The 24,699-nt window shown below is 33.1% G+C and overlaps 1 protein-coding gene across 1 annotated transcript; it reads right to left on the bottom strand.

Annotated features, from left to right (window-relative positions):
- Nucleotides 1-509: 509 nt before the first annotated feature.
- LOC105623615 (acetylcholinesterase-like) lies at nt 510-18,116 on the bottom strand. The gene is made up of 7 exons (XM_012205002.1): nt 17,768-18,116; nt 15,800-16,030; nt 13,050-13,341; nt 10,335-10,970; nt 9,645-9,806; nt 8,772-8,947; nt 510-658 (listed from the first exon to the last, which is right to left on the bottom strand). The coding sequence occupies exons 1-7, from the start codon at nt 18,114-18,116 to the stop codon at nt 510-512; spliced, it is 1,995 nt and encodes a 664-aa protein (XP_012060392.1).
- Nucleotides 18,117-24,699: the final 6,583 nt, after the last annotated feature.

The raw sequence follows: 24,699 nt of genomic DNA, 5'->3' as shown, positions 1-24,699 counted from the left end.
TTTATTCCTCTCTTCTTACCTCTCGTCGTCCTCCATCATCGTCGTCGGATCGTCGTTTGTCATCCTTTTCAGATCTCTCCTTTCTCTATTTACGCGCGTGAATACTACTCGAATTCGATTCCACCCCGAGCCCCTGGGGCCCCTCTTCGTCCCCCATAATTTCCGACCGAGATCTCTCTCATAGGCGGGCGTGTATTTTTTTTTCTTTTATTCATCGTCGATCCCCCGGCGATCGAGCACTCTTCTACTATTGATATGTCTGTTTCTCGCGCGGTACCGTCATCTTCCCGATCGTTCGTTCGTTCGTTTCGTCCGTCCGTTCGTTCGTTCGCGTTCGTTCGTCTTCTTTAGGGAAGAAACGGACCACCGCTGCTGATGCCGATGCTGCTGATGCTGCTGCTGCTGCTGCTGCTGATGCTGATGCTGATGCTGATGCTTCTGCTGCTCGACGGGGCTAGGACGGCGGCTCGACGGCCGACCACCGATCCAGCGGCGGCGGCAACCGGGAGCTAAACGATACCTCTGACGTCGTGCTGGATGTGAGGCAGAGTAGTGAGGCCGGTCAACAACAGGCTCAAGATCAGGAGCATCCGGGTCGCGCCGGAGTCGGCGAGGCTCGTGCTGCCGCACGTCTCCTTGGACCCGACCTCCAGTTTCGCTGTAACAGAGTTGCGGGACGACCGCAATCCCGATCTTAATAATTAGCGCTGGGAACTTCCCCGAATGGGGCAAATGGATTCGCGAGAAGTAACAGAAAACACCTGTTCTTTTCAGTCCAACTTCTTGCACCGCTCGACGTTGAGAGAAAAAGAGGAAGAATTAACGTGGTGGTGCAAGAAGTTTTGAAAAGAATCTATATGAATAAGTGCTCTGGTATATTCTATATATTGGTTTTTATTGTATATGGTATATTCTATATACTAGCACATTTGTCGATATCCCAATCACTGAGAGATATCGTAGTGTCATGTTGTTTTTATCGCTTATCTCTCATATAAGATCTCTTATGTAGAAGTAATATCTACTCTCTAAATCCTTTGGAGTTGGAGGAAAATTGAGTCAGTCTTGAAAAAAAAGAGCGAAAATTTTTAAACAAAAATGACAGATTTTCATTCTTTTTTGGAGTAAGATTTCACTTGAAGTGAGAAAAGGTTCGCTTCAAAGGCATGAAATCTCACTCCTTTTTTTGAAATGAGACTTCATTGTTTGGAGTGATTTTCACTTCAAAAGAATGAAATCTTACTCCAAAGGAATAAAATCTCATTCTCACACAAAGTCTGCCACTCTTGTTCAAGAGTGAAAATATTTTCACTCTTTTTTAAAAGTTTAATTTTCAGTTTTTTGAAGAGAGATTTCACTCCAAAAGATTTACAGAGTAATAAAATCAGACATGCACATATAGAATATAAAAATTATATTTTTATGAAACAAATTTATGAAACAATAGATATTTCTTCTTTTGTTCTCGAAGTCTTTTGTGTAATAATGTATATAATGTGCTCTGCCGAAACAAAGCTCTGCCCTTTCTATAATTATAATATAATTATAGCAGCAAACTATGAATACTTTGAATAATGGAAACTGCAACATTGATTTTTCTGATATTTTGCTTCACTTTTTCATAAAGAGGAAAGCAACAAACGTGAACGTAACATGGGATATTCCTATTGAACGATTTCTGTTCGAACTTTAATTGTCCAGGTACAATTAACTCTTAATTGGTCGCGTGGGATCAATATGAAAGCCGGTCGTAATTCTTTTGTCATCTTTAGACTTGTTCGTATTTACTTTTATTCCCTAAAAGCACTTTCTGCATTTGAATGTATAGTCAAAGAGAGATTAAAGAGAGAAAAAAAAAACAAAGAATCTGAATGCATACAATGTGAAATGAAGAGATGAATGGGTTTATGTTACATCACGTGATCAATTAAAAGTTAATAATCGCGACTAATCGAAATAATTTTGATACATTTGACGATAGAAATAGTTTTTTGCATGTATATTATATGTATAATATATACATAGAATAATTTGAAGAAATATATAAGTATATATAAACAGGGGAATCCCGTTTTAATTTAAGATGCAGAATAACGAGATAACTCAAGTAATATAAAAAAAGATTCGATTGTTTTTAAAAAATAAAATAATTGCATATTGCAAATTGCATAATTTGTTTATATATGTATATATTCTTTTTCAAATTTCTTGATACAACATTGAATCTCGACTCAAGCTGCCTTAACAGGATAATTTTAAATTAAAACTTCGAGGCACTTGTGTATTTAACAAAGGAAACTCTGCGTTCCTTTCGAAATAATCTTTGTCCTTCCATCGTCAATATCGGAAAGATAGGCAAATTTCAGCGTGCGTCGTAAGATCGACGATGTCGGGAAACATCGGGGGTGGTGACGTGGAGTGAGATATGACAGTGGTGTTACTGAGAGAGGGTGGAAGGGGAGGGGGTGGCTTCTCGATTGCGCGCACGTTCGCCTTGGCGCGGCGAAACAAAACGAACAAGCGGAGCCGAGTAAACGGGGATAGTATACCGGACCAGCAGCACATGCTGAGGGGGTGGTTGTGGTGGTGTTGCTGGTGCTGGCGGTGATGATGGTGGTGGTAGCGACCGCCAGGCAGGCAGGCAGGCAAGCAGGCAGGCAGGGCGCGGATCGATGCCACGGGTAAGTAACTCGCTCGCGTTGAAACCGCGTCGTCAAGTCCGTGCGAGCTTGCATTGCACGTGCGAGCTTGCACACATTGTCGCTGAAGAAATATCTCAATACGTCGAAGAGACGCCGGTCGTTTAACCTCCTTTTACCCAAGAGACACCCCTATCCTCCCGCCATGTCCGTAACGTTACCGCGAAACCGCTAACCGATTAACGCTCGAGGATATGAGTCTTGTACGCCGAGAACACTTTGGTAAATCATATACGATTATCAACTTTTTTAATCCCTTCAGACTCTGCATACATTGTAATATACATCAAATTTGAAGACATCCATTGAAATTATTTAGTTCGACATTATTTGAAGTTTATATGTATATAATATGTATATATTCTAAAAATAGTCAAAATTTAGAAAAAAATTAATTAGTAAATTGTTTGGTATGAATTAAAGTGCGCATGAATTGAATTTTAAAAATTGGTTAACATGGATCCAATAAAATCAATTCGAAGGGGCTAAGTAAATCCAAAGAATGTGTAAAAGACAAAAATCAACAAAAATTAAATAACTTTATTTTGATTCTTAACGTCAATAAACAATCAAATTTTGTAACAAAAAATCATCACTTTGACTATCATGTTAAGTCATTTTTACTTTCTCTTAATTTGTTTTTCTGGGAATGTATTATTTTTGATGTTGTAAAACTCTAATTATTAATTAAAATTTCATGCACAATAAGAAATCTTTTATTTATGTGAGATTTTATATTTATAAAATTGTATTAATAAGAATTGTAAGTAAAAATTATGTTTTGTAGAAATTTTATTTTATTAAATATCACGTTTTTTTTTAGTGTATAATAAATTATACTCGCTCCTTCCGTTCTCGAATCATTTTTTTTAAATTAGTATTTATATATACACTGAAAAAAAATATAATCAATTTTAATAAATATTTAGTTGAAAACTATCAAAAAATAAATATTTATTAAATAAAGATTTATTTGATACAAGAAATGTTAATTTGATTTAACAATCTTTTTTTTATTGAACAAATATTTACTTACTGTAAGTAAATGTTTAGTTGGCAATATTGAAATATTTATTAAAATATTTATAAATATTTATTAAATATTTATTAAAATTAACTGTATTTTTTTCTCAGTATATGTATGCTTTTCTTGTGATTTAGATACGATAATCCTACGCGCGAAAAACATGTTCTCGATCGAGCTTTCATTTCGCACATATGATTTCATATTTTTGTGTTTCATTGACACCCGATAATAATAAGTACTCCGGCACTTGTGGCAAAAGTGCGTCACTGTTGTTTTTATTTCCACATTCCAAGATCGGAAAACTACCTGTCCACGATTTCCCTTCTTCTCTTTTTTATTTTTTTAAAGCGCTCGTTCATATATTGTTCTTATAATTACACGCAACGTATACAATAGTTTTATAATCGATTCGGGTGGAGAGAATGGTGCATAGGAGATGTTTATATTTTACTTTTGTATCTTGAATTTATACTTTCGCTTTTCTTTTCCTTTTCTTTCTCTTTTGTAATTATCGGTAATCGGCGCGATGAGTCCATATGTCGCCAAATAAAGTTAACGTTGAAAAAATATTTACTTTACAAATACATAGAGCAAGCATTTATTTATTTATTAATAACAAGGAGTTAACGCGAGAGGTATCCTTCAAAGGTTTAGGCTTCATTAGCTTTTATTGTCCAGAGAATTTTTTTCCAGAAACTGTCGCTCGTACCTTTAAAATATTATGGGAAAGTGAAATTTTTCGATCGTTTCCTCGTTGCAAGTTTTATCAAACGCCAACATGCCAATAATGCTAAGTAAATATTTAATTAAATTTCACAGTTGGAACTAGTATAGATGTTTCATATCAATGTAATAAAAAAGATGTACATATATACTTTGAACTTTTACTTCTATATATACGAAAAACTGAAAACAATAATGATCACATCAGTATAAACATATATTATTATACAATACATAAAAATATATAAAAAATATAAAAAATATATAAAAAATATATAAAAAATATTTTTTTAATAATATATTTTTTATATGATTTATGATATAATTGAGTTTTAATGCATAATTTAGTGTAATAATATATTTTGTACAGTTAATGTAAACAGTATTTGTATGGAATTTTTAAAAGAAAAACCTGTAGAAAAATTTGTAGAAACAAACATTAATTAGCAATTTATTAACAGTGTATTTTATTTCAATATAAATAAAGAATTTTGCGAAAATAATTATTTATGGAGCTAAATTTTCCGACGAATACTTTTGTGAGTTCAAATAGTACAATTTTTCATTTTTGTTTATTAAGGTAATATATTTTAATTATTACATATCTTTTTAGATAAAACAATTTTGAGAAATATACAATCTATTTCATTCTTGTTAATAAATTACTAATTAATATTTACTTTATAAAAATAAGATTTTTTTTAAAAGTTTTTCTGTACAAATATTTTTTGCACTTTTTCACTATATAAATAATTAACAATTTATTAACAAAGAATAAAATTATATATTCTATAGTAAATAAGATATGTACTGTAAGATATGTACTATATATAATTGTATTCTTTCTTGTTAATAAATAGCTAATTAATATTTGCTTTCTAAAAATAAGATTTTTTTAAAAGATCCTTCACAAATACTTTTTGCACTCTCACTGTATACATGTAGAAAATATGTACTGTAGAATATGTACATATACTATATGTATATACATGCAAATAAAAATAAAGTATACATATATACTATAGTAAAAAATATACATAGTACATAATCATATACTGTGCTTGTAACAATCATTTATAGCACTAACATACGAAACTGAACGTCACATTCGCAAGCCGATAAAATATCCATCATCCTTCTAACATGGCAAATTTAATGCTAACAGTATCGTGTGACGTCTCTCGACATTTCTCATGCGGAAAATTTAATGTTTTCCCTCCCATTTTCCCTGAACGCAACTCACGGCTTATTTCCAAGTTATACAAAATTTACGAGAGTTCGTTATCGCAGCCCTTTTTCACCTCGCGACCATCCCTTTACCTTTCCTACGTCACTCTTTCTATCACGGCGTATCATGAAGGAAGAAAAAGGAGGGCGGGAAACGATAGAATTCTCTCCCTACTTTAACGAGAACGATATTTTCGTTCGCTCGCGTGCGCATAGGGAAAAAGGGGTAGTTTTTCATGGTAACAACTGTCTATTAAGGCGTTCTACCGTTGTACAAAGCGATCATCGTGTAAAACATTGGTACTTTCGTGACCGCGATGACACGCTACGTCGTTTAATCTCGACGGCTGTGCGTGCGTTACCGCGACCGAGGGTTTTATCGTAATTATCATATAAAGCAACGTTGTTGTTCAAGCAACTACAAATTTCAGACTCTTATCGCAAACGCGAACTTTACCCGTGCATATACGGCCGACAATGAAAGTCTATTAACGGACCCGCATCCGCCGAGACGATAACGCTCTCGATTTGTAAGAAGATGAACACGAATAAACTTGAACGAATTCTTATCGTTGAAAGTCCGCATCCTGTTTTCATCTGCTTTGTAATGAAGTTATTGCATAATGGCGAACAACTTAATATGTGTTTTGGTGATTTCTTATCGAAATTACACGCGCAAAATTTAGGATTATATTATGGAGAATTAAGATTTATTGTACATTTTTTTTTATATTTAATGAAATTTATTTATAATAATCAAATTCAGTATATTAAAGATCTTTTCTTTACTATTAATATCTAGAATTTTCTAGAATAATCTAGAATTTTCTTTCTTTTTCACGTTTTCATTAAAATAAAACATAATTTAGAATGCAAAATTTAGAATAAAAAATTTAGAATTATATGAAGAATTAAGCTTTATCGTAGACGCACGTTTTTTTTATATTTAATGAAATTTATTTATAGTAATCAAATTAAAAAATTCAGTATTGAAGATTTTTTTTCTTTACTAATTAATATCTAGAATTTTCTTTCTTTTTTTCACGTTTTCATCAATAAAGAATAACGGCGAACAACTTAATATATGCTTTGGATCATCTCGCTTTCCATTAGAAGTATTTTAATTGTAAATATTCGTTATAAGAATTTTATTACAATATAAAGAATGCAAAAAATACTACAGTTAACTGCAAAGAAAGGATTACGCGAAGGATAGGACATCTCACAAGACATTCTCGCGAGATCTCCCATCATCGAAGTCGCGCTCGCGCCGGCCCTAAGTAGGACACTTGGTGAAGCGCACTTGATAGCAGTTCTGAATAAATGATGTAAACTCGAGTGTCGGCGTTGGAGTATTGCCTCGTACAATAGCACATTCCTTCCAAGCTACGAACTGAGATACGACGTTTTATTAATGTCTCATGATCATCAAATCGCGATGCCTTTCACTTTCGGTGAATTTTCTTTGCTTTCCCTTTTTCTCCCCTTATTTTTCTCTCAAAGAAAATTGTGTTTTTAATTTACTTTATTCATTATAGTCAGATTTTATTTTATGTATTATATATTTATGTATTATATATTTTATGTATGACAGCTTTTGCGATATGGCGCTCGATCGCCCTGAATGTCAAGAGAACCTTGCGAAGAGATGAAAGGCTCGTTCCGAAGTTGTTCACGCCGGAGAACGATCTCTCCGAGTCGGTCCCCGACCGTTGCGAGAACAATCAAACGTACTTGGCGCTCAACAGGTGTCACACACAAGACAATTCGCGCGGTAAGTAACGCGTCGAGGACCTCGGCGGTTCGATGAATCGCGACCCTCGTTTCCGTTCGCGTGTAACGTCGCCTATGCAATCATTGATCATCCGGTCTGGGAGATGATTCCCAGCTGCTGTTCGCAGAAGACGCAATTGTTACGCAACCGCGTGACGATTACATTATGTTAATTGCACCTAGGGTGCAATTGCCAGGTGACCGGGATTTCTGGGGAAGTCCCGGAATTTTTTGGTTAATTCCGAAAGTTTAGTAATTGAAGTTTTCTGCCCCGTAAGTGGATAATTTTAACGAAATTTCAAGATTTTCTCTCATATTTTTAGACCATCTTTCTTCCATCGCAATCATTGATCTCAACACTTATATTAAAGATTATATTAAAGATTTATACAAAATTATATCACACACATATGAGTGCGTCTACAGCACTGTAGTGCCTTGTGTGTTCTGAAATTACTATATAGAGTTGTCACAAATTCCTCAGCCTACACTGAAAAAAAAGATTGGCTGCTGCAACCAATTATTCAATTTTTTCTTTCAATGTAAATAATTTTTCCATTCATAATTTTTCTCTGATTTCCAGACAAAATTTCATTGATTTGATTTTTCTTGATGTTTTCAATAATATTTTGAAATTTTTTTTATTTTCATTCTGATTAGGAAAATCAAATATTTTGTTGACAGCAATTTTAACAATATAAGTTACTATATACTAATGTTACTAACTGCTTTGATTTAATTGTTAAGTATACTAAAACTGCGTAGGTAATGTACGTATATTAAATTTCTTTAAAGCCAAGAATTTCAATTCTCCAGAAAATTTTGCAAAATTTTCTTGATTTTCATAATCGTTTTCAATTTCCCTGATATTTTCTCGATTTTTTTAATTTTTAATTTTAAGGCATTCCTGATCAGAGTGAGTCATATCAGCTTCTGTCTATAATTAATTTAAAAATGTTTATAAGAATCATATTTTTAGATATATTTTTAATTAGTCATAAATTTGTATTTATTATTTTGGCAGATGCGTTAAAACGCTATCACAAAAAAATAATCAGTGTACCATAAATGATTTATGTGGAGCCTCTAACTATATTAACTGACATTAACTGATTTAACTCAAATACTTCGATAAATCCATGTTTCAACTATTGTCTCAGACATATCCCGGAAATATTGATATTAGATCTAGCAACCCTAAATGCATCGTGTGTTTCTAAATTCTCAAGAACCGATTGTTTGATCGCGTTGCCTTGTTTTCCAAGGATGATCAGTTCATCTATCACGCGAGGAGAGAGAACTGGTCTCGATGGGATACTTACACGTGGCGCCGAGCAGCTGCGGCAGATACTTTTTCCAGAAAGTGCACTGCCTCACCCTGGGACCGCTGCCGATCTCTGTGCTGTTGATGTCCAAGGTCAGGTACTCTTTATTGACGGCGGTGTGCGACGGCCAGTAAGCCAGGGATAGCTCACCGCTCTCGTCGATGTTCGGATCTCTGACCGATCATATAAATCAGACATCGTCTAAATATATCGTCGTCTCGACGCGATACCAAAATATCTTCAAGTAACGAGATTTCAAAGTATTTTTAAAGTAATTTATACGGATTAACGGTAGCGAATTAATTTAAATCAAATCCGTCCTTCTTTAATTTCTAATGAAATTTTGCATGCGCCAAAAAAAGAACCCAAATTGTATACGAAGGATTAAGTAGATTAAAGATAAAAACTTCATTATTTTAAAAATATTTGTCACATAAATATTTCTGTTTTCAAGTTAGAATAATATTTTTTTTGTGAAAAAATAAAACATAAAAATATTTTTATAGTTGATGAGCATGAATTAATTCGTATTTTTCCGAGCAAAAATTATTTATTCATATTTTATTTCTATCATTTCTAAATCAATAAAAAAGCGAACATCAATATATGTATTTTGTGTCGCGAATACTAGAACATTTTCTATTTTAAAAGTTATAACATAAATATACATATACAACGTGTGTATTACTTTATATTTAATTATATTTGAAATTAAAATATAATTTTCTGAAATTATTTATGTGTATATTGTCTCCCAAATTATATAATCGCTAAAAAGCCTTTTATGTAATACGTACAATTTTCTCAATTTTTTTTTAAATTAGAGAAAATAATAGTACATATAAAAAAAAGGTTAACCATGCCTCTTACCCCGTTTTTGCGAAGTTCGCCCAGTATCTCATCATTCTTTTCGAGAGCTGTATCTCCTCGTGCGTGTAGCCCTTGGACGTGTCCAGCGGTTCCCCAAAGATGTAACTTATCTCATCGGCATGCATGACTCCGGTCCATCGCGGCCATGGATTGTTCCTAGATCTGTGCAAATCGTCTTTTTTTTAAATCCTATATAACTTAGGAAATATAAATCTATTATGTTAATTGTTTCCTCTCTTTTTTAATATGTTACTCCCTAATTCAAAAGTGACAGCTTGAAAGTTAAGTTTCACAGAAAAGAAGAAAAACTATTTTTCAATTTGATGGAAAATTATTAACTAATCAAGTAATCTCGGCAATATTGAAATAATAATACAAACAAATTAAAATGAGAATAAATTTTAAATAATTATGAGATTAAATTTTATAAATTTATCATATTTTTATTTAGTAAGTCAATTATTTAAATCTTACAACATAGAACGCCGTAAGATTTAAATTACTGAGTAAATGTGACTTATTATAAATTTCTGCGCATAATAACTTCTTACCGCGACTCCTATAGCCCCCCCCCCCCCTCCTTTGTTTTAATTAATTTGTAAAAATATTGTACATTCCGAATCCTTAGAGGAGAGCTCAGAGAACTTCCTTAACAATATCGAGATTTCAAAAATTGATTTCTTTCTTTACCTGTGCTTGTAATAATACATATAGACAGTGTGGCCGGTATCGGCGTATCGGCCGGCAAATTCGTTGACATTGCAAGTGAACTGATAGTCGCCGACGATTTTATCAAGGGCGTCGCGATTCGCGTGCGGATCCTCTGGATGCAGCCAGTCGCTGTACTCGTAGATGATGGCGTGACGGCCAATTTGATTTACGTAGGGATTCAGCTCGGATACGGCGCTGATGAACTGATCGCGCGTCACCTTCACGTCCTCGGCACCGTCAATGCGAAACAACTCCGTCAGATAATAGATGATGAAGTAGAAGCCTTCCTCAGTGTTGGAACCCATGAGGATGTTGGTCTTCTTGAAGGATGTCGTGGCGAGCGAACGTTGGGGAGTCTCGTCGAGGAACGCGCCGTCAATCACCGGCACGAACGGGAACTCGCATATTCCGAGGGTGCCCCACTCGTTCTTCACCAGTTCCTCCGCATCCTTCGTCAACAAGCAGTCGATCGCTTCACGCAGATTGTGGCGATCATGCGGGCAACCCACTGCTTCGGCCAGCCGGATGCCACGCACGATCGATTCGTCACGCGAGATTATCGCCCATGGCGCGGTCGCTGAGCCCGATTGCATGATGGCTTGATTGAACAAATGCCTGGAATAGGAATCGCAGGTTCTTTCCTTTAATGAAAGAGACTTTTTTATTTCCTCCACCTTCTAATGTACTCTCTAAAACTTTTAGAGTGAACTGTCACTCTAAAGTGTGAAAAGATTTTACTCTTTAAAGATTGAAAATTAAGTCACTCTTTAGAGTGACTTATTCCACTTCAAAATTTAGAGAGTAAATATTAAAAATTGAAATATTGCTGCGTTAAGAAAAAAATGATACAACTTAAAATTAGTAATTTTTCAGTAGAACATTTTTTTTATTTTTTGCAGAACGAGAACGTTTTAATTAAGATAGTAAATATAACTTCACTTTCCTTTCATACACATATTATAAACTTTAACATTATTATAAACTTTATCTTTGATACCTCCGATAATATCTCATTAGAACTGTTGAAGTCTTCTATTAGTTTGATAATTTCCTATATATATTTGTTTTTGATTAATAATATTAATAATAATTAAAAATAATTAATAATAATATAATTAATAATAATTAATAATAATTAATAATAATTTAATATTATTTACATTATATTCACTTTTCAATATTCTGTACTGTATATTTAATATAAAAAAGAAGAAAATTTTATGATTAGCGGAGTCAAAACGTTAAATCATAATGTATTCTTTAAAACTAACAATAAGTTTTCAAAATTCGAACACTACACGGAGAAAATTTTATATTAAGTTTTAATACAATTTTCAATTACACTTTGTTATATCTTGTATTTTTGATGGACCATCACAACATGATTCCGACATAACTTTTACTACGGTAATACTAATTTTTATCACATAAATAAAATAATTTTTGTTAAAAGCTAGTGCTTAAACCATATTCATATAACATGAAAACAATTAATTTTTACTACGGTACGTAAACAAAATTTGCTAGATATATATTTTTTACTTATCTTTACAATACTAACTTTTATTCAACTTTTGATTTTGTAATAAACAATTTCTATGAAAAAGTGTAAAAATTATGTTGCATTATTGTTTTAAAAAAAAATAACTATAGCATTTAAACTTATAATTGTCATGATAGTCCGCAGCTTCTACAACATTATAATTTTACATTATAATTTTAAATATAAAATTTTCTTCGTGTACACAGATCATGTAAATTTCATCCTTTAGAATTGTGAGTTGTGACACTTCCATATAAGAAATTTATTGATAAATTTATCATTTTTCTATAACATATTAATCACTTTTTAGATCGATTTCTTTTTATTCTCAAAAATGTTAGTTTTTTATTTATGTCATTTCTCTATCGACGCAGCGAAAATGATATTAAAACTTGTATTTTTATATGCATATGTATCTTAAATAATACATATAAATATAAATATAAATATTATATAAATATTATATACACAATATTATATAAATAAATGAATAAAATATATAAGTAAAAAATATTTATATATATTACTTTTTATGTTACATATAACTAATGTATAATATACACATATATATATATATATATATATATATATATATATATATATTTTATGTTATTATATGCCTATAATCATATATTTAAATATATTTATCCAAAAGATCTTTTTTTATTCCCCCTTATTGATAACTTGTCTATTTTTTAACCCCAGAGTAGTAACCTGATTTTTTTTTTACGTAAACGATCACCTGGGGTATTTTTACACTCCATTTAATATCTATTATTAACATTTATTATTGTATATTATTGATTGTTTTCTTATTTATTAGCATTTGAGAATATTATAGATACAAATTTAATCAGAATTTTCTAAAAGAAAAGTGGAAACCAAGCAAATATTATATTAAGCGGAATAAGCACGGAATAGCTTATTATAAGAATGCCTTTAAAAAACAAAAATTTTAATTAATAGAACACTATTTTAATTATGCTTATTTTCGATGGAATTGCGTATTTAAAGTTTTATAAAGAATAGATATTAAAAAAGAAAACAAATATGTTGAGTAATGTTCATATAATACAATATTTTTTACAATTCACATATTCTCGCGGCTCAGGCATAAAAACACTCCAGGTGATTATCGGATTAAAACTAACCTGGACAGCGGGGACAGAAGATGTAAGGAGACGGAGACCGCGCCCGCGCTTTCGCCGAAGAGCGTCACGTTCTCAGGATTGCCGCCGAACGCGGCGATGTTGTCGCGTACCCATTGCAGAGCCATCATCTGATCGAAGAGCCCAGCATTACCGGGCACGTCGGACGTGCCGAAGTACAGGAAGCCGAGACTAGCCACGCGATATTGCATCGACACCATGATTACGTTCTCCTCCGATACCAGGGTCTTGTGGTCATATACGTCGAGGGTGGCTGAGCCGGAATAGAAGCCACCTGAAAAAAGGGTCGCAGAGATCCTTGAGTTTCGCGGCCGCACAGTGGCGCCGGCATGTATACACAATATTTGTTTTTGCAATATTTGTTTTTGTCTTCCTTGTGATCTTTTGTATTCAAAATCTTAAGTATCAAAAAGTACGGAATTGTTTTATCGTAATTATTATTATTATTATTAAATATGTATAACATAGAAGAAAGGCCCTTATTATGAGATACCGAGTTCATTTTGGGTAAATACTAGAAGTCTATGAGCAGAATTTAAAAAAATAATGGGTCATTTTGAAGAGAATTTAATAAGCTTTAAGAGTTAAAGTATAAATGTTATATAAAATTTAATTCAAATTCCATTTTTTTTGAAAATTAAAGAAACGTAAAAAGAGCAAATCACAAAATCAAAAAATTGTGCTCCTAATATGAGATGTCCCGAGAAATCGATAATAAAACGCAAAGTATATCAGTATTGTAACTAAAAAAACTTTATTTAACGTTTCTTAAACAGACAAACAGCTAGAGTGCGCGAAAAATGAATATGCGATACATTATACCCAGAACTCGTCTTCTGATAGTTAAAATCAAGTGAAAGTAGGCATTCAACATTTATTCTGATTGTCCTTTTTATCATTGTACAATAACATTTATACTTTAGCAACGATTTTAGAACATAAGAACATGGATAATTTTATATTAAGAATATCCTGGATATCTCATATTACGATTTCCACGTCTTATGATTTTACGATCATCAAATTTAACTTCTGTAATTAAGTAATTTCAACAAATCCCGAATTTTTCTATTAGCACGATCTTACTCTATCATTACATGAAGAATTTATTGTCAAATATTTATTTATTAAATAAATAATGTTTGAAAGTTCATCCCAATGAAACTTGAAGGCATTCAAATTCTAAAATCTTTTTTTACAATGACTACAGACATGATTTAATAATAAATATTAAATAGTTTTCCAAGAGCAATCCAAGAGCAATAAATTCATGATGGAACCAACAAATAGCGTCTGTTAGCAGAAACGCTACTATCTTATTAGGCGCCTATTTCATAATAGGGAGCTTTCCTCTAATTGTTATTTATTATTTTATCTATTATTTTATCTATAATCAACAATAAAATTTTTTATTTGTATTTATATATTGAATATTTAATTGTAAATGTATGTTTATGTATAAAGAGTTTTTTTATTCGTATACATTCTATTTTATCTTTGTGCCATATTAGAGTTTCAAAGAGAGTTCCTGAAATCACTTGAGTTGAGTAAAGTTTTATGATGTAGTAATTTCTGAAGGAAAATTAAAGCCGCAACTATTTGGATTGGAATAAGAAGACTTTCAATGAAAAGGATAGTGCCACTTGAGTTTTACTTTTAGTAAAATAATTCTTTTTCAAAGAGTGCGTACTCTTAGCGCCTTTTTAACCTTCTTTTAAAAACGTAAGTTTGTACTGCATAATTTACAGAAATTCTTGCACATATTGAGGTATCGGTGTCGACACGTACGTAATTTCGCCATTTGATACTCTCTAATAGTGCAATTTATTCGGTGATTTTTTTCTTTTAGTGTGCGTGAGGTCGCGCGTCACAGCTAAAAATATCCCTAATTGAAGAACGTTCGGAAATTAAATTTTATTTTGCTACATAAGCCGCTGACAGAGGCATCAATCAGGCCGCAACAAGCGTATGGTGACAGAGCAATAAAAGAATCACAGATTTATAATTGGCATAAACGGCAGCATAATGCCTCGCTGACATCATTCAGAGCGTGACGGTGGAGCTGAAAAGGATTTGACAAACTGGCTTTCAGGAACGCTTCCGATTTTGCAATTGTTGAAAAAAACACAAAGTCGCATGAGGAATGTAAAGGTCGCAATATTTTATCAAGATTGTCACAAAATTGAAAATCAGGGAAATCGGGGAATCGTCAAGAAAATTGAAAACGATCAGGGAAATCAAGGAAAAGTCAGGAAATTTTGTAAAATTTCTTGGAAAATAAAAATTTTTGGCTTTAAAGAAATTTAATATATACACATCTCACACTTTATAGTTTTGGGATATTATCAACTTAACAATTAAATATGCAAGCAATAGTAATATTAATAATAATTTACAATGCTATGGTAAGCTGATCTCTCAACAATAATATTTAGTGGTTTCCAAATCAGAACAAAAATACAAAAAATTTCAAAATATCATTGAAAGTCAGGGAAAATCATGAAATTTTATTTGGAAATAGAAAAAAATCATAGACTTTTGAGATGATGATTGATGAATTTGTGACAATGCTGTTCACGTTTTTTAGAAATACAATGGGAAACTTTTGAAAACTTTTTGAAATTACTTCCGATCTCCTACGTGAAAAACGGAGATTTTATCAGCAAAATCGCGCTTAGATTGTACGTTCGAAGATGAATCGAGATGATGGATTCTCATCACTGGGAACTCACCACCGAATATCCATACCATGACAGCAGCGTTCCTAGGCCTGGGTCGCGGCACCACCACATTCACATACAGGCAGTCCTCGCTCAATGGCGTATTTGGGTTCCACATGGTGGCGCCGGGGAAGTCGCCAAACACCGTGTCCAGGATTTGCACGCAGCTGTTCGGCAGGGTGGTCGCGTTCAGCACGCCCGACCAGCGCTCGGCCGGCCGCGGATGGCGAAACCTCAGCGGGCCTATGAATTGGAAATTCGCCAGTGAAAGCTTTCTCGAAATTAACCCTGGAGAATACAGCATTATCATCTGCATTGGAAAATAGGTTTTGATTTAAATGGAATTCTGGTAGATTCAATCAGAAAGGTACAAAGCAGATTCATATATACAAATTATATAAAATGTTATATGAAACAGTTTAATAAGATATCGTGTGTATTGTTAAATATTTATATTTAACAATACAATTTTAAATGTATTATTATTTAAATGTAAAATGTTTAAATGAAAATTTTCTTATTTTATTTCAATTATTTAAAAACATATTTATTCCCAGAAAAAAATGTTTTATATATAATTATATAAAATTGTATAAAATTATATATAAAATATGTCCATATTTATATTATATTTTAATATTTTATAACATTTTTTTCTGGTTTCTTATTGAAATAATTTTTTGTTCTGATTCTAAATTACCGTCAAACTTTTTGTATTACTTTTAAATATATCATGAAAAAATTTATAACTTTTTCATAATTTTTTTATTTCGTTAAAAAATACGTATGATACATCTCTAAATCTATCAATCTACGTTGTGTAGTCGAGATAGAAATTAAAATATGATCAGAATTCTCTGATTCATATAATCATAATTTGTCGTGTTTTTACTTCTTGTTGGTATAAGAAAAACACCTTTCTCAATGTAATTCACGAACAAGGCTTCTTTTCTTTAAATTATCATAGATCGATCTCTAAGGTTCAAGCGAATCTGAAAGTGAGGGCATTCTTCTCGAAGATTACGCAGTCGAGGTTGAACGAAACTTTTTTCGTCCCACATCTTTCATTCGTTTTATCGCGAAGAATACTTGCTCTTTTAACTACATTCTAAGCCGATCACGACTACGAGCACAATTCTTGGGTCGAGAGAGCGTTATTTTCCTGCGCTTCTCCCCGTTTCATTTGCGAGACCATAGATTAATATGATAGATTACGCATTCAAATGTGACAGCTGAAGACAACATCTGAAGGACAGAAATATGCGTAATCTGTCCGTCATACATTGCACAATTGAATGAGAAAAGTGTTTGATCAACTATTATCTTCCCTCTCTAATCCTAGATAACACAAAATATTCTATGAATATTCTAATAAAACACGAATGATCTTAATGTTGGAATATTTATATCGAATGTTCTACGAATATACATAGAATATTCTATTAAAAATTCATATTCATATAATATAAAAACATTCACAGAATGTTCCTCATTATATATTCGTAGAGTTAATGAACTATACATGAGCAACGTGCTACCCTTATCTTGCGGACCAGATCAGCCCAAATTGAGTATGTAAAAATACTCAAAGACACTCAAAATAATAAATAATTTAACGTTATATTAACTTTATTATAGATTATTATCTGAATTTATATTATTTTTTAATCATTTAGTCAATATGACATTATTTTGACTTTCTCGTTCTTCTCATATTCTATAGAATGTTATATAAAATATTATATAAATATTCATAGAACGTTTATAATTGTGCCATTCAAATGTACTATGAACGTATTTAACAGTGTTTTTGGTACATTTATAGAATATACATTTATAGAATTTTGTTAATAAATATTCTATGACGTCAAATAATATCTTAGTAACGTCTTTAACATCAACATGACGTCTCCTTGTTATTTGGATTGTCACGTCTCCATTAAAATCTCGAATATATAAATTTGTGCGCGGGATGCTCACCGACGGGTTTTTGGGCGTAGGGAATGCCGAACCAGGCGTCGACGCTTTTGCCGGTTGTCGCGATCATGGTTTTGCCGCGGACCATGCCTTTCCTGGTGCGCACCACCAGCGGATCGTCGGAGTGGCCGACGAGGGCGGCCGGTCGTGGGAGCTCCTCACTCGACCTGGAACTCCTGGCGTCCTCGTGCGACGTCTCCTGCGCGGCGTGCAGCTCGTGCTCGTGATGCCTGCTCCGGTGGGACGGCGAGCCGAGGCAAGGATCCGGCTGCAGGACGAGGAGCAGGAACAGGCTTAGTACCAGCAGGGCCTCCAGTCTGCCGGTTCGCCAGGAACTTGAGTTTCTCGACATCGTGCCTGCTCGGCTGCAAAAAGAAATAAAAATCGCGCGCATTTTGCGCATCATTTATCGTGCACGTGAAGAGGGAAAATTGTATCTGCAAATACCTTACACTCTCAATTTCTTGCAGTCGAATCTCTCCAAGAAAGTGAAAATACATCCTTTATTTCTTGAAAATGAATGACAATTTTCATTCTTTTTAGAATGAATTTTCAAATGAAATCTCACTTTTTGTGATTAGACATTTCACTCCTTTTGAAATGAATTTTTACTTCAAAGAAAATTTACTTCAAAAAAAGTGAAAATTGTCACTCTTTTTTAAGAAGTAAAATATTCTCACTTTTTTTCAAAAGTAGTTGTATTTTCACTCTCTTGGAGTGAGACTTCACTGTAAGAAATTTAGAATGTATGAAATTACAATAACAATCAATAAAAATGAAATTAAATGAAATTAAAATTAAATATCTATGTGTGTTCGTGTCTCCTTCTCTTACATGTCTCCTTCTCTTTGTCAATGTGTTTCCTTCGCGAAACTATTATAATTATTTTTCGTTTAGAACAAATTAAATGTAATTTTAGACCGTCTATAATTTGCGCCAGAATTTAAAATAGAATTCTATTTATAATTTTGTATACTATACAATATGAAAAATGTTTGAACAGAATCAGAGAATCTTTATATAAATAAAATATGCTTTAAAATGTACACATGTATATCAAAACGCATGATATATCAAATTATAAATAGAATTCTATCTTGAAATCTCACGTGAATTATAGATCGCTTAAAAATAGACTTGTATATATGTGTACAGCATGAATGGAAAATGAACAAATTATTTGATATAAAATGTTTAAAAAGCGGTTATTTTATAAGCGAAGAGAGCCGAGCCACGTGTAGTTTTCAATTATTCTTGTCCGTATACCACGAGGCACAGTGTCGAAAATGTTGCGACAGAAAATTGGAAAGGGTTAATCCTCACTGGAAACTTGTTCTTTATCTGGCAGATGATAAATTCGGTTTCTAAGCGCCGGAACGTTTCGCTACTCGCGCAATAACCATCGTATAATTTATACAGCATTTGTAAAACGATGCTGGATGGGATGCGTTTGCGAATAACAAATGGCTGTTTCGGGTACGCTATTGGTAAATACATTAGCATAAAGTACACAGGTGATACGTCGCTCGTGAGAATAAATCTGGTACAGCTGCATTTCGCGAAAGCTGCATTCGCTGCGGTAGGAAAGACTAGAGATCCTCAAGTAAGAAATGACACCGTTTAAACGATTTCTGATTGGTCAGCCATATTTTTCAGGACCTATTCAAGATAGAATAAGATGTGATGGATATTTCATTCTGTTTTATGCGTGATCTATCTCATTTTTTCTTAAGCAGATCCTGAAAAATATAACGAATTAAACGTATGGTGTCCATTTTATTTGAGAATTTCTACCCAGGAAAAAGACTATATCTTAAATCAATCATAATATGCTCACGTATAAGCAAAAATATTACAATCTTGCTTTGTATTGCTTTGCATTCAAGACTTGCTCGATCAAAAATTTTATATAAATACAAATTTAATCAAATCAAGATTAAAGTCTTTGAAAGAAGATCACAATATTTTTGCTTATATATGATTAATTGCTCATATTATGATTAATACAGAATCCCATACAACACAGAATTTGCAGTAATATCGCTGCAAAATCTCTGCACTATTGCTGCAACATTGCTGTAATGTTGCAGCAATGTTGCTGCAACTTTTGTGCAACTTTATGCTGTAGAGGAATAGTCTTTTTTTATGTAGGAAAAGCCTCACGTCGTGGCCGTCGCATCAAAATATGGATGTGTCTTATAAAAACGTAACAATTGGACAGGATAAGACTTATTTTCAACTTTGCTTTGTGCCCTGCACACGTAAGCATGTCTGATATGAAAAATGCAAGAGCGAGAAAAATGCTCCAGCGATGGTGCATAACGTATGTCGCGAACTCATTAATTTCAAAGGGAATCCACCGCGGAGGAAAAATAAATTCCATCGAGATCCGTGTGTGTGATTTAAAAGGAACAGCCAGAGATGTGATTTCCGAAAGATTTTCCATCGAGCATCCTTCTTTTCTGAATAACTCGCTCGTCCTCTGAAAATTGTCCTCTGCTGTGGCGCAAAATTATCCCCGCAGGGACAAAGTAACCCTATCTGACCGTAATTCAAGCCGCGGTTTCCAGCGCATCCGAGAGAGAAACCGCGTTGATAATTGAGATTATTTGAGTTAACTAAGCTAATTTAATTAATAGCACGTTATTTACTATCAAATTATTAGCCATGGGTTAGAGTAGCGTTTAATTATTTAAATTGATCGGTTTTTTGAATTAATTTCACCGAGAGGAAAGGAATGAAAACATGATTTTTAGAATTTAAAATAAATTAAAAATACTGAAATAGACCTCCAAAGAATCTCATATATAATAATATTTCAATAAATGTAATGTTGATGCGTTAATCTTACCGCTTTTCTCGTGAATAAAATGCACCGATGATTTTGTTCCTCGGAGAAATACAGACAGAAATGTTGGGATGATTATTAGAGGAGTGGATGAAATTTTGGCGTCATTAAGTAGGAACCGCTTTTGCAAATGATTTATCTCGTTTAAATGACATTTTCGTTCTGTATATGCTTGTCTTTCTCTTTCTCTCTATTCCCGCGCTTCTTCCGCCAAGCATTCATGATACATCATATTAAGGTCGTTATATAACTGACAGACAGACGACAAGTGTCCTCGCTTGTCGTTTAAATCTTTTGCAAATTGGAAGAACATTGAATTTCTACAGCTCTCCATCTCTTTGTCCGCATCCCAAATTTCTCTTAAATGCTATTCACAACGTTGGATTTATTACTCGAGAATTCACGCGATGATAGAAATATTCTCTCACGACTGATAATTTTACACGCCCATCCTCAGGAACTGAATATTATAACCCTATACATGTTCACACACGTGTGAAACCTGAATACAGGTTTAAAACTTTGTGCGCGACACGTTGATATTCTCGATAATAGAGAGTCCCGGGAATATATAGGGCGTCTCGAGATTACAGATTAAAGGATTTTGTTTTTAACGTAGAGTCTATAATGTCATCGAATGCGTGACTTCGATAATAACGGTGGATGGTTCAAAGTTATCCCATACACAGCGCGAAGCCTTTTTTTTTAGCTCACGTTTTACACTGCAGCAACGTCGCAATCCTGCAAATTGCAGGGGCATTACAGAACCATGCAAATGAAAAATTCTGACAAGGTTACAGCAATATTGGAAGTTTGCAGGATATTAAAAATAGAATGAGGTTCCATAATGCCTTCTCCCCTACATATTGAATCTAATATTCCGGATTTCAGGCTGCGACAAAGAAGATGGCGGAGAATGTATAAAAATTACACGAATAATCGTCGACTTCGATTTCGAAGCGAGAGATCGAATGATTTAGAGAATGATGAAGAAAAATGTAATTATATCTGCAGCAACGTTACGCCAACACATGATGCACATCGTCGCTGAGACGTCACATTGCAAGCTTACAGTAATGTTGCATTATTTGCAATTTAAATGACTGCATTCAGTAGAAAAAGTAACTTTGCAGCTTTGTAAGATTCTTTAATATGATTGGCTTATACAATTAGATTCAGAAAAAGGAAAGGAACTAAAGGCAAGAATATTAGAGAATTTTACAATCATATTATAAGGTTGTCAGGTTTCTTAACTAAAATTTCATAACTTTTTTCTGACTTCCAGACAAAATTTCATTATTTTCCCTGATACTTTCAATAATATTTTGAAATTTTTTGTATTTTTGTCTTGATTTGATTAGAAACCTTCAAATATTTTATTGAAAGAGCAATTACATAGAATGTTAATTATTATTAATGTTGCAGACTTGCATTTAATTATTAAGTTGGTATCTCAAAACTAGGTGTGATGTATAAATTTCTTTAATTTATATTAAACTTATTTGAAGCCAAGAATTCTAATTTTCCAGAAAAAATTTTACAAAATTCTCTTATTTGTAATGTCCGTTTTTTCAATTTCTCTTATATTTCTCTGATTTCCCTAGTTTCCAATTTTGTGGCACGCAAATCTGTATTAAAAAATCTTACAACAGTTGCTAAACTGCTTTTTCTGCTGTCAACGCAGTTAGCAATCTTGCAACAGAAACATTTCTGTCTGCAGATCCGCGCTGCGTTTACGATTAAAAAATCATTATATTTAAACGGCAGGTACTTGACAAATTTCAAGTGGAATATTCTGCTTCTCGTTAATGTTTTAACGAGACTCTTTGACTGATTTAATGTAGGGTATAAGATCCTGCTTCACGCGCATTATTTCTTAATATCAAGTCGATTTCTCCTCAACGAACTTGTCGTGAGTGCTCATCATTTTATCACGGCTCTTCAAATTTTTATCATAATGTTACCAATGTACTCTATAAGCCTTGAATTAAAATTCTATCAAAGCAAACTCCATCTGAGATATAGTATTCTTTCTTTTACTTCCATTTAAACCAACACTTGAATTCGTAAAGATTTTCATTTTGCGATAACTCGAGAATTGTCGATGCCTTCATATTTTCGAGGAAAAATCGACTTCAAATCGATCAAGAAATTTGTTGTTAAAGAATAATGTGGGAGAAGTGGAGTATTCATTATATTTTGTATACAGTTATCGATGGGAAATACGATATCGTAGCGTATAACAAATTTCTGCATATTATCACACGTTGAAAAGGTGTACAAATATATATATATATTTGATATGAAGTGCGATAATTCGATATATTTCAGAAATTTATATATAATTAAATTCACAACAACGTAGCATAAATTATAAACAATAAATAAAGGAGCAACTTATATTTTAAATAAAAATATATGACTTTCGCTACTGACATCCTGTCTATGGCTATTTTTGCTCCTTTTTATTTATCCTTGTTATAATTATATAATATTTTCACTGGACACTTAAATTTTATATATACGTGAAGCTTTTCTTCAATATATACGTTGAACAGAATTTATGAATATTCCAGTGAAATATTAAAATTTCGATTTTGCCTTTTTCAATACCTTATATTTCTTCTTAATTTGAAAGTAAACCCTATTATATTATATTTACATAGTTATACTTAACATAGACTTATTTAACTTTTACAGAATAGAAAAGCCAATAACGGTGTTGAAACAATCATATTTTGAGGCAAGGAATGCAATGAATAATGAATTACAAGAAATCTTCAAGGAAAAATTGTAAGATTTAAAAAAAAAGGTTCCTTTTTGAATGTTAATTTCAAGAAAATTACGGGACTACGGTTATAAAGTCTCTTTTGCAAAATTAAGCGGCAGACTATTTTAGAAAATGGGTAAAAGGATCGTCTGTAAAAAACAAATTTGTTTTTTACAGCTCAATTACTTAGATTAGTAATAAGAGTAGATGCTTTAACAAAAAAATCTAATCACAGTGTCTTTTTTGTAAAATAATTTTGTAAATAATTTTGTAAAAAGTATTTTTGTAGAACTTTCGAATACTACATTATTTTTCATCTCATTACAAAGGAATGAACGTAATAATTATTTTATATACGCTTTCAATTAATCTCAAACTTTTGACTGGTAGTATATATAAACTAAATGTTCTCTAAAATTCTCAGAATGAATCTCATTCTGAAGAGTGAAATCTCACTGATGAAATCTCTGATAGATCGAAAACTCAGCCATTCAGTTTCCAAACTGGTTGAATTTTCGCTTAGAGTGAGATTTCGTTCCAAAGGATTAAAGAATGTATAATTATATAAATAATTACGCAAAAATACATATATACGCACGTCGTGTTCAATACACGATTCAGCGTCCCTCTCCCTCTCTGCACCTCTTTCCCCGTCTCACGTACGCACGTTAGGGCAGGGACAGGGGCAGGGGGAGGTATTAGTAGGATGATAGTATTCTCTAGTTACCACACGAAGGTCCACGTTGATTAGCAACTTCCTTCTACGTGTTCCGTGCGTGGTTGTACGTACACTCGGTCACACGGGAGCGGCGCGTCCACGGGAACGTCGTCGCACGCGGAAGTTTACGCACGAGGACGAGAATTAAACGTCGTCGTAAAATTAGGATTTATTGGTCGCACGGTGGCGAGGCACACACGTGTGCGAAACGAACGCCGATAGAAGTTTCTATGTCGGAATAGAGATTCCGTTCAGGCAAATCAGCGGCGGAAACAAGGCCGCCAAGGTTCTCAGCGAATCCCGAGCGGCACCGGTAATCGGCTTCAATTTAAACATCAAGTTCGAATAATCGAATGACATTAATTGCGTCCGATTTAACGTTTAGCTCAAATCGTACAATTCGTACGCGTACAACGTTGCAGTTTCGCTGATTTAGATGAAAAAAATCGGTAATCTCTAAAGATGCTCTGACCTTCTTAGAAAAAAAAAATCAATAAAAAATTAAATGAAAGGAAAACAAGTCAGAGCAAATTAACAAATCGCGGATTAGAATCTCTCTCTCTCTCTCTTCTCTCTCTTACTCTCTACTCTACTACTAC

Source organism: Atta cephalotes, assembly GCF_000143395.1.
Source record: "Atta cephalotes unplaced genomic scaffold scaffold00061, whole genome shotgun sequence".
Lineage (NCBI taxonomy): Eukaryota > Metazoa > Arthropoda > Insecta > Hymenoptera > Formicidae > Atta > Atta cephalotes.
Note: the sequence above shows the minus strand (reverse complement) of the source record. Positions and strands in the feature narration are given on the sequence as shown.